This window comes from Tympanuchus pallidicinctus, unplaced genomic scaffold (genome assembly GCF_026119805.1).
Source record: "Tympanuchus pallidicinctus isolate F22 unplaced genomic scaffold, pur_lepc_1.0 scaffold16, whole genome shotgun sequence".
Taxonomy (NCBI): domain Eukaryota; kingdom Metazoa; phylum Chordata; class Aves; order Galliformes; family Phasianidae; genus Tympanuchus; species Tympanuchus pallidicinctus.
Genome location: NW_026294679.1, coordinates 7,303,476 through 7,315,109, shown reverse-complemented (window position 1 = coordinate 7,315,109; position 11,634 = coordinate 7,303,476). Strand labels below are relative to the sequence as shown.

Here is an 11,634-nt window from a genome sequence, read left to right as displayed (position 1 = left end):
AAGAGCCCCTCTGTCCCTCCCGACCCCCCGCCCCCCCTCCCCATCCCCCCCGCGCCGTGCGGGATGCCGTAGCGGCTCCGGGCCCGGCCGCCCTCGCTGACTGACGAGGAGGACGGCGGCGGCCCCCGCCTCCCGCGCTCCTCCTGCCGCTGCTGCGTGTGTGCGGCGGGGCTACAAAGGAGAGGGGGAGCGCGGGGTGCCGGCGCGAGGGCGGTGTGTGCGCGCGGGGGAGGGACGCGTCTTGCGAGGAGAAAGCGCAAGGTCAAGAGGCAGCTCTCCTCCTCCATGGAAGAAGAGCGATGAGCCCCGAGGAGGACGAAGAAGAGAAGGGGCGGATGGCCGTGGGCTGCCGGGCTTCCCCTCGGGAGTGAGGAGCCGGCGGTGGGGTCGGGAGGAGGGAGCGGAGGAAGGCCGGAGGGAAGCGGCGGGTTTGAATCTCGCCGGCTGGATTATTTCTCCTCTCGGGAAGCTCCCGGCTCTTGGCCCATGGCCCCCGCGGGCAGCGCGGAGCCGGGCAGCGCCCTGAGCAAAGCTGGGGCCGCCCCTCCTCCCCTGGGCGCCTGGAGACCTTTCCCCTCCGCCTGCTGTTGCTGCTTCTCCGCTCTGCTGGACGTCAACAGCTGGCTGTTCTTCTACGGATTCCTCTACCTGGCCCTCTATGCCCAGGTGTCCCAGTCCAAGTCCTGCGACAAGATCTCCTGCTTCTCGGGGCACTGTGTCAACTCTACCTGCGTCTGCGACCAGGGCTGGGTGGGAGATCAGTGCCAGCACTGCCAGGGCAGGTTCAAGTAAGTCTCTGCTTATTGCCGCTTCCTCTTTTGAGATCGGTGCTCACGCTTTTCCTATTTTATTTTCTTTATAATTATTTTCTGTGATTTTGTTCACGTGTGATGGAAAGATGTGACAGAAGTTGGGGATGAAATAGCTCTCCTGCTCCCTCCTTCAGAGAATGCAGGACGCGGTTACCGCTGCTCTCAGTGGGAGCCCAGCAGTCGGCCTAAAGCTGTGTCGCTGCTGTCCCTTCTGGAAGTGTCATGGAAATGACATGGGCACCTCATGAGATTGCCCAATGGCCCAGTGAGCGAAAATTACTGGTGACTTTTGCCTTATGGAGAGTGACAGTCTCTTGCTCGTTGCGTGCACCCTTTCTTACAAGTGTTTAACCCAAGTTAGGGCACGTCCAGAATGACATAAATATAACTGTTAGAGAAATCTGCATCAACCACGATGAGGTTTAGAGGAGAGGAAGCAGTGAAGTAAACATAAAGTAGTGGTTGGTGGTGCTGGATCTAGCTTTTATTCTCAAAAAGTGAATGTGAAATGGAGCCATTGATCAGAGCCACACACTGACACTTGCTTTTCTATGTGTGGTTGGAGAGAAAAGTTAATTTATAGGGCTGTCACTTCCCCCCACCCCCTTTGGTGTCAGGGTAAGGGCTGGCAGCGAGGAGCACTGCTGGAGGTAACAGTTTGCTGTTATTTCTCTGTATAACCTTGGACAGGACACTGCATTTCATTCCCTTGTAGAACGCCTCCTTAAAGCTAGAAAAGCAGGAGCTCTTGCTTATTAACTGTATTGACATATACAGCTGGGAAGTGTTTAATATCTAGCTAAAAGAAAAATACTGGTGAGGCTGCATCTTATGGAACTCAGATTTTATCCTTGCAAGTACTCCTTGCAAAGCACTTTAAGGTTAAAAGCATCCATAATTATCTGTTTTAAACTGTGCTTCCAACTACTAAAGTTAAGCCATGTAATTCGTGCATCTTCTAACTATTTGCGTATTTATTCTCTCAGTCCTAAGTAAGCAAAAAGTGAATCGAGTGACTTGTTAGCATGGGGAGTTGGGGAGCAGCTGACAACCAGACGTGCAGCTGAAGTGAGGCACGTGTTGCAAAAAAACCCACCAAATACTCCCAGCGTAATGCCTCTCTCTGTGAAACCCGGTTGTAGGTGAAATGTGAGGCAATACAATGAATCCTGTCTGCAGATGAATTCAATAACACTGTTTCAGAGTTGGTCATCGGCTACCTCCGTGCATTGAGGCTTTGGGGCTGGTGTCTGCTCTGTGCCCTGGCACGAGGGGAGGATTGCTGTGGGGATTGGGTGAGTAGAGGCCCAGGTGAATCGTCTTTGTGCGTGATGATCTGCAGCAGACTGGCAGAGCAGGTATTTCCTTCCTTTAAAGAGATTACTCAGATCCTCTACCTTGGCACCCGGCACTACAGACCCTAATACTGTAAGGGCTGAAGGAAATTTTCATCTCCTCAATTTCAAAGCTTGTCAGTGTGTTTTGTGAATGGTTACTGGAGCCTTTAGTGAGCCCTCACATGCATATCCTTCATTACTTGTTACAGCATTTATGTTTCTTTATGCTCATTGTGTTTGTCAGGTGAAGAATTCAATGAGTGGAGGCACAGTGGTTACATTTTCTTTGCTCGCTTCTGGTGGAAAGTTAATAATCCATCCCCACCTAGAGGAAGTTCTGCCTGAGTGTTGAAAGGGCATCTCTTCTGAGCTTGGCTAATGCAGTGGTTAATCGATGTGCCTCTGGGAGTTTTGGTGAAATCAGAATAGATTCTTTTTTTATTAGCTCCTCTGTGTTCTTGCATGATTAGCTTCAGAAATGGCTGTGATGCTCGTGTTATGGTTTTTGTCACAGATGTGAGCTTTTGCAGTTATGTTGGAGTTCCCTGCACCCCCCTCCCCCACCTCTCCCCTCCTTTTTTTTTTAATTTGCTGAGGGCTTTCTCAGTAGTAGTGTATCTTCGATAGCTCATCTTTAATCTTAGAAGCGAAATGTACTCTATAATGAAAATAAGCATTCTGAGTTCTAACGTTTTCCAAACCCTGACGCTATGAAATATGGTCATGGCTGTTGCAATGCAAGCAGCAGCTCAGAGTGGCTCTGCGTTGAATTGCCAAAACTCAGAAGAGTGCTGAATGGGTGATGAGCTGAGTGTATTTACACAACAGTTGGAAAATGAATGTTAGATTACTTTAGGACCAGCTGACTGAGGATCTTTCTGACTTCTGCAGTTATTCGTAGTTGTTTGATTTATTATTATGGAAGTTTAGTATGTTGTTCCTCTTGTCTGTGAAGCGTGACTATCTGCTTTATACACGGATTGCCATGGTTGGGTTTTTGTGATGGTAGTACTCTTATTTGACCAGTCATGTTGGAATTGTATCACCATGGAGTAGCCGTTTCTTACGGTAAGAGCTATTATGAAGAATGTTTTAAAATAACAGAAAGATTGAAAAGTGTGTTTGGCTATTATAACTGCATTAAAAATTAACATGGATTATAAAGTGTGATGTGTAAGAATGTTAATAGGAACTTTTACAATCTAAATGTTTATAGTATTTCAAAGTTCAGCAGTTCAAAGTTGCTGTGTGTGCCTGTCTTATGTTAAATTTAAAAATGAGCTTTTAATGACCTAAATCAGGCAGGTGTGAAGCCAGTTTTCTGTCACCAAATTATCTGAGAAAAAAGGCTTAAGGGCAAGCTTGAAACGTACCAAAATAAAGGGATCTTTATTCTTTGTATAAATCAAATGTGGTTATTTTCCCTCTTCTGGGAGTGAGGGAGTTGCATTAGCAAGCAAGAGAAACATTACTGCAGGAGAAATACTACCTAGGGGTATCTTGGGACCATTAATTCTTTTGTGAGAGATGAGTAATATTTTCAGTTTTATTACTTTTCTGGATTGGGAAATAACAGCATAGTAGAGAGACATCAAAAATAATTGATCAATCTTAGTAAGGAAGTGTCAAAGCTAATGGACAGTACTATGGTAACCTTGCCTTTTCCCTGTAGAAGATCTACTGAGTGAGCAGAGTACTTTGCAAAATGGATGAAGGAGGAGTGGATGGGGGGGGGGGTGTGGGGGGGGAGGGAATGGGAGCAGGGGGAAATAGGTGAAAAGATTCTTTAGCACTGTTACACTACTTGTATTTATCAGCATTGTTATTTACTCCTTACATTGTAAAATTTGTGTTGTGAAAACAGAGCGGTGCTGCTGCTCTCACTGTTGCATTCACAGCTGTGTCAGTCATCTCCCAGCATGAGCCTCAGTTCTGCTTGGTGGTAAACTACTGTCTGGCCAAAATGGCTGTCTGAAGGCCGTTTGCGTCTAGTTCCTTCTCTGCTGTACTTTCCACTGCCTTATATTCAGATAGGATGAAAATCTTTTTCTGAACCAAAATGGAGAAGAGAAATTTAGATATTAGAAAAAGTGAGAAATTCTGTTTGTGTACTTGGGAGATAGGTAAGATAAGAAAGCTAAAGGGGCAGCAGGGTCTGTTCTTATAGCAGGGAGCCTCGAATCTATAGCTCCAAAGATGTCAAGGAAAAACACAAGCGTAGATACATTGAGTTTTATTTTCATCTAGTTGTACTTCAGTGTGATCAAATATTTTTAGCAGTCATGTTCTGTAGAAGTTTCTATGACTAAATGTGGCTGTCCCTAATCACTATAATCTTCACATTACTTGAATTTTACCTGCATCGTTATGTAAACAAAAATAATTTCAATGGCATACGTTCTGTTTGAAATGATGGCATTTCAATGCTGAAATTGGAAAGCACTTCTCTCTTTGCACCTGATCGCATTCTAAAGACTATATACAGTGATTATTAAATTCAAGCATGCAAGAAACCTGCAGGTGGGATACTAGTTCACTGTGCAAACTTCTCCACTTTTGAGACCTGTTGTTTAAAACAAATCCCAAACCAACCAAACCAAAAATCCTAAGTATGTTAATCCCAAGCTAGTGTTTAGTAGCTGCTCTCTTCCTAATGAAATTGCCAACAGTTGTCAGATCCATCAGAACAGAAATCCGTGTTCTGTAATCTTGGCAGCTGTAATTTTAATGTTGCAGATGAAAACTGGTTTGACACACTGCGGTCAGTCCGGACTTTAAGCTTGTGCTTGATTTCCCATCTTTCTGTTGCTGTTTTCCTTCTATCGCTTTCTTTAGGGAGGTCCAAATGTTGTGGTTTAGATGCATGTTATAGGAAGCCTGGGTGAGAGGTTGTGCTTTGTTACTACACAGTGGCCATGTAGTAATGCCTTGGTTTTGCTCTGCTTCGTTTGAAGATTGTATTTCTCACACTTTCCACCTGCTTGTGACCCCTGTGCCTCTCTGTGGCCTACTGCAGTGGCGGCACTAGTGGCTATGTTTGTGTTTCCTACCATTCGATACCAAATAAGCCGTAGCATTTCTAATGAAGCTTTATTAAATTATAATAACTCTATGTTCAGAACCTGACCTTGTTATGGTGAATCTGTATGAAACAAAATGACTGCAACTTCCACTTAGAGTGATGGTAAGGGAAATGCTTCTATGGTACAATCAGCTCCTGCTCTTCCAGTGAGCTCTGTCTGCAGCTGAAACTCTTCAGCTGGAAACTTGGCCTCGATCCCCTTGCTGAGGGACAGTCTGCTGTTGGAGGTATTTAGCAGTGTAGAAGTAGAGCTAAAATGATTTGTCTTAACAAATGCTGAGTCCTAGACATAAATTAGTGAATAATCTGTGTATTGCTTGCTGTAATTAGCAGGGCTTTGTCACTAGTGTGTGCTTTCTCTGCAGTGCCTCACAGGCTGTGCTGATGTTTCCTTACGCAGAAAAGTATAACAATATGTAAAAGCAACATTTTGCTCTGCTCAGTGAGGAATAAGAGGCTGGTTAAGGACAGATGTCTTCATTAAAGACCAACATCTTACCGAAGTGCATTGTAACAGCAGAAGTAATTGGAATTCATGTTTTCTGGAAAAGAAAATCCCTGATCTTATGTATCGAATTTTGTTTCCTTAAAGTTAGTTTGCATTTCTTCAACTCTGTACGATGCTATCTTGCCAATGATTGTGCTTTGTGTTTCTGTGCAGAGGTAAACATTTCTTGTTAATCCCTTTCCTGGGGTGAGGAAGTTCATCAGAGACACCTATTTGTTGTGGGAAAGACAGCAGGACTTTTCCTTGATACAGTGGTGTTAAGAGAGCTGTTTGAACTGGTCCTTGCATTCGATTTGTCTCTTGCTTTCAGTGCCTCTTTTTATTATGTATTCATGTGAGATAGTATCACTAAAAGGAGATCAATTATTTCGGGTGTATCTATAAGATGGAAAGAGAGAAATACTTTGCCTTGGTAACGCCTGCTGTTCTGGGCAGCTCTTTGACTATATTTGCCGTCACACTTCAGGAATATTTAAGGGTATGGTAAGATGGCTCTTTTCCCTACTGCAGTTATAGTGCAATTAGGTATGTAAAATCATAGCTAACGGGGAAGCACAACAGGGCATATTTTCAGCTATGTTTTACAGCATCAGAACTGGTGGAAAGCTTAAAATAACAATGGAAGCTCTTCCTGTGCTACATAATGAAATTATAGAGCTTGTTGCCACAGGATATGCACGGAAGTATAAAGTAAGTATGAGCAAAACCCATTATGATTATGGCCATGCTGTTGAAGTTCAGTATTGAACCTGATGATTGTTAGAAAATATATAAAGGCAGTGCTTCTGCTATTTAATTTTCTAATTTCAGACTTAGCTGAACTCTGCATATACAACATTGAGTCTACTTTTCATAACTGTATGGCAGAATATGAGTCTACATGCTTACTTCTGTGCAGTGTCTGGGAGGACACTACAATTCACGTGTCCTGTTTAACAGTGCAGACTTGATGTGGATTTATTTTGTCCCGTAAATCTCTTACCCTATACCCACACTATCATCTACATTTCTTTGCTCAACAACTTGGTTATTCTCATAATTTACTTATTTATAATGACCTACAAAAGGAATGAAACTTTTGATACGATCTTGTGCATCTACTCCTTCCTCCTGTTGTATACCTTGGAGTTTATTTGTCAGTTACAGTTTTCATGACAATTGGAGTTAGAACAGAAGGGAGTGGGGAAGATTGAGTGAGTTGAGTTACAAGACTCTGGGGAATTCAGGAAGAGAACCATTACGAGTGGCCCAAGAGCAGGAAAAGCTGCAGTCACAGTGTCTGTGTATTTAGATGTTAAAGTCGATCAATCTTCAGACTGAGTGTTACAGGAAAACAGGTTTCATTAATTTTGTGAGTCTCAGGATGACCTCTCTGGGGAGGGGGGATGTTTCCCTGAGGTTGGATCAGAAGTTTCCCCTTTTCTAGGCTTATTTTGTATACCGATATGTAGAAGAACATTAGAATCAAAGACCATACATGCATTAACTCTTCCTTTTGAGTTCTTAATTAACTGAATGAGAGGAAATACCCAGCTGACTTAAATGTGGTCTTTAAAAACAAAACAAAACTGTAATCAGACAGTTCTTTGTTTATTTGGTAACCTGCAAGTTTCTGTCGTTCTGTCATATGGACCATAGCAGTTAGGTGAGCTCCTCTGAGTGCATCACCTTCAGACAGGCTCTTACTGCACTTCTGAATTACCTCCTGCGTGTTCTCAGAGCACCTACAAAAGTTTCTGGATTCTGTTGTCTGCAGAAAGACTTGCACAAGCAGTGTCCTTAAATCGCAGACTGTAAGCAGAAACAAAAGTTGCTGAAGAAATGATCTGTAGGAAAAAAAAAAAAAGTTACAATTTTGCTCTTAGCCTCAGGTGCTTTATCCTTCGTGCTTATCTTTAAAGGTGTCTTTCTGCTTCTTATGTAAGCATTAGCAGCTGAAATGTATCAATGGCAAAATCTCTTTCCCACTGACCAGTCTTTTTATTTTTTTGTGAGCTAGCCCGATTACCAGTTTCATACTGACCCAGGGGAGCTATAGATGTGGATAGGAAAAGGAACCTTCCTTCTACATATCATAGAGTTCCTTCGCCTTAATTTTAATGTGGAATGATGTTCTCATTAAGCTGGCTTCTATTACACATAGTGAAATCCTGAGTCAGCCTATCAGTTGCCAAACAGCCTTTGTCATCAGCATGACCTGTATTAATTCAAGGCATGCACACAATTAGTCTCTCTGAAGCCAGTGGAATTGTGTGTAAGAATTTACACCTATGAATTGTCTTGTTATAAGCCAGCATGTGAATATTGGTGTAATTAAACTACTGAGAATGTATAGGTCATTATGATTTTATGTCAGATGTGATCATTGTTTTGCTTAAAATTGAGTTTGAGGTGATGCCCTGAAAAATAATTGTTCCAGTGTGAGTTACTCTGTGCATTAAAACTTTAAAATACAGTGGTAGTTGATACGATTTCCAATTTAAGGAATACTGTCTTTAAAATGTAGATGCATAAGCCGCATAAGTGTGCTAAACTTCTCCTGTAAATTAAACTATCTGCACTGGGAAGTGTTTATTGAGAGGAACTGTCTTTCTGAACATTGAAGAAAAAGGCTTTTAGTAGGATGTGTGTTTTGTTGTTGCTTAATATTTCATATTTGAAAGTTATCCGCAGGTTTTTGTGTACAATACCAGAAACTGCCTGTTCTGGCAGCTTGTGTTGTGTAGGCAGTAGGGTAATTCTGAGTTAGCTCCTGTTGAAGCAGAACACACAGTTTAGAAAAGCATCTGACAGTACTTCCAGTCACTGAAAGCCCATTACAGACATCTCAAAAATCTTCTTTTAGTTTTCCTCAGCATTTTCTAAAACCCACAAAATAAACATGTAATCCTTCTAAATCCAGGAAAACTGCCTTAGTTTGTTCTTATTGTTATTTTGTCTCATTGGATTGACCAATTTTGTTGTGCTTTGAGTCTTGCTTTCATTGCAGAGCCTTCAGCATAACAGGTTTAAGTTTCCCGAGTAGCTGAGAACAATCACCTTTTCCTCACTGAGAGGGAAGAAGGGAAGGCACTCCTAGGCAAAGGGCTCATGGATTTTGGAGCCTGCTTTGTCTCCAGACTGAGTGCTCCACAGCTTGAGGGCTGATGACCATGTCAGCCCCAATGCCTGCTTGCCATTCCCATGTAAAGGCTCACTTGTGTTGCATAGATGTGTAAAGCTGTCCATAAATATTATTAAAAGCTGTATCTTGTATAAGCATTCATTCCTGATTCAGTTTGGCACATATATGGTCTCATGCTATGCATCTCTTACTTTCTCTAACAAAAAAGAACATGTTTTTGGGATGCATCGCTACAATTCATCATCCTTTAAAAATGCAAATGAGTAGTTTGTGAGATTCCTCCTCTGATTCCATCTTACACTGGTATTAGTTTATTGGTTTCAAAATGTGGGTGGGAAAGGTAGGAGCTAATATGATATTCTTCCATGTACTGACTGAAGTGCTGGTGGAAAAAAGCTTAGTTTAAGATGCTGCTGTGTAGACAGTGGAGAAAATGCACTGGAAATCTCAGGCAGTATTGAAGAATAATTTTCTGTTGGTGTTTGTGGAAATTACAAGGAGCTGCATGGTCTGGTCTTGGAAAACGTGCTTCAGAGTTGATGTAAGGAGGAGTGAAACACGGGAAGTCTGGGCACTGCAGTGGCCTCTACTGATTAACTGGATTAAGAGACAGCTGTAAGCTATAAGTGAGTGCCTTCATGCCTTCATGTGAGGTGGGTGAGCTGTGGGAATTCTCAAAGTAGGAATTGAGGTTGCCCTATATGTTATTAAAAGCCTAACGAGCAAGCACAAGAGTTGAGCTGGTGGCAAGCTGCAGAGGGAGAGGCACTGCTCACTGCAAGTTTTAAGCAGTGTACACTTGGAAAACCTTATTTAGGTAGGGAGCAATTTGTATTTGTGGATTACCTGACAATTAAGTAGGTACTGAATGACTTCAAGTTTGGATGCAGGCACCAAAAATGACATTTGGCATCTGAATTTCCTATGGAGTTGGTACTTAATTTCTGTGCTTCAGTGACTCATCTGTTAAAAGGAAATAAGCACTTCCTGTAAGGTTGAAGACTTCAGGTGATTCGTGACTGTAATGATGGGGGACAGCTCACGAACTAGATATGATTTTTAGTAGATTGAGAATGCATTTCTTCCTAGAATGTAATAAATACTATGGCATGAACTACTCCTGTCCAAATTGTACTGTGCATCTCAAATATGTGTCAAATAGCTTTCTCATTAGGTCAGAGGGACCTAAGACCAACTTGGAACTGGTCTGTATTATTGCAGAATGTTTGAAGAAAATTCTCTAGAATAAGAGAATCTCTGCAAAAGCAGTTTGTACATTATCCAAGCCACTGATAATCTTATAGTTAAGATGGAAACGCCCAGAAGGACTTAATTCCCACCCTTGGATTAAATGTTATTAAAATATTGAGAGATACAGTCATACTCAGGACTGCTTAGCAGCTACTTTGAAGTTACTCTGCTTGTATGAAAAAAATGATCTATATTGGATTTTACATTCCTATATTGATGTCAGAGACCCGTGGGCTTCCAGTTTGCAGGATGTTTGCATTTGTTCCAGAATCAGGAATCTGGATCCACCATCTTTAATTAAATAGACTTTTACTGTAGACACGCACCTTAATTTTTTTTGAATAGATGTTTGATTATTGTCATATTTTTGAATTTTCAGTTTCTTCTCTGTTACTTTCTTTGAAGGCTAACAATTTGCCTTCAGTGAAACCGTGGGTAAAGTTGGCATGTAATTATTGAGTTGTAGGAACTTGGACTGAAGAGGGATCAAAAGTGCTGCAAATGAAAATATATACTTAACCAGTTGCTGCAGTAAAGTGTGAACAGAAATGATCTTGGTCAAAAGCCAGGGAGGAGAGCTTGATACAGTCTGATGAGCCCCAGAGATACTTTCTGTTCAAGGTGAAAGCAAAAATGAGGCACCAAGGAGCAGAAAGACAAACATGTCATTGATATATATAGATAGATAGATATAGATATATTGTATATATATCAATGACGTTTGTCTTTCTGCTCCTATATATATATCTATATGTGTGTGTGTATATATATATACACACACACACACACACACACACACACATATATATATATATATATATATAATTTTTTTTCTTTATCTTTGCCATCCGAGCACAGGCAGGATTAGCAAAATATTTTCTTTTGTAGTCAACTTATATTGTAGTTAAACACGTTTTGTAATAGATAGTGGTGAAGAGTAAAAGGCAGTAAAGATGATTTCCTTTGTATGTATCCTAGCTTTCAAAAAATGTACAAACTTCTATCCAGTCTGACTTTTTATATGAAATAGTGACTTAGAATTCCAGCCTTACTAGGAAAACTGAAAAGAGCATTAATTCAGCTCTAAGGTGGCTTACTCCTTAATTTTCTTCCCACAGTCTGTAGAGTATATAAGAGAACATACTTCTCACAGAGGAACAAAACAAGAAATCAAAAGCTAAACAAATGCAGAAAAACTCTTATTAAGGTTTATGCGTGTGCAAACACAGCTTGGAGGATGGATACAGTTGATAATCAAATGTATGTAAGGATGTACAAAATGTGCCAGAGGGAATGAACTGCATGCTTCATAGGAAGTATCACAGAGCTGTTGTAACTGAATTAAGCAGTGTGGTTTGGTAGTTCTCTTGTATCACTAAACGTTTTGTTGGCTATCAAATTCAGCTGAGGCACCTCCTGGAGGATAACTTCAAACATGGGACAGAAGCTGGAAGGTGCTCTTGGAAAAGAACAAATACAGAAGCAGATGGTTGGTTTTGAAAACATACACATCTGCATTT

At 41.6% G+C, this 11,634-nt stretch overlaps 1 protein-coding gene across 9 annotated transcripts in view; it reads left to right on the top strand.

Moving 5' to 3' along the window:
* The first annotated feature begins 233 nt into the window (after positions 1-233).
* Positions 234-11,634, top strand: part of ATRNL1 (attractin like 1) — a 425,431-nt gene continuing 414,030 nt past the window's right edge. For 8 of the 9 annotated variants that reach the window (XR_008205315.1, XR_008205316.1, XM_052678077.1 and 5 more), the window contains exon 1: positions 234-788. Coding sequence is in view for 7 of the 9 variants with exons in the window: in XM_052678077.1 (XP_052534037.1) it covers positions 487-788 (302 nt within the window). In the remaining 2 variants the exon portion in view is untranslated. The remainder of the gene's footprint in view (positions 789-11,634) is intronic. The other variant, XM_052678074.1, reaches the window with a different exon arrangement.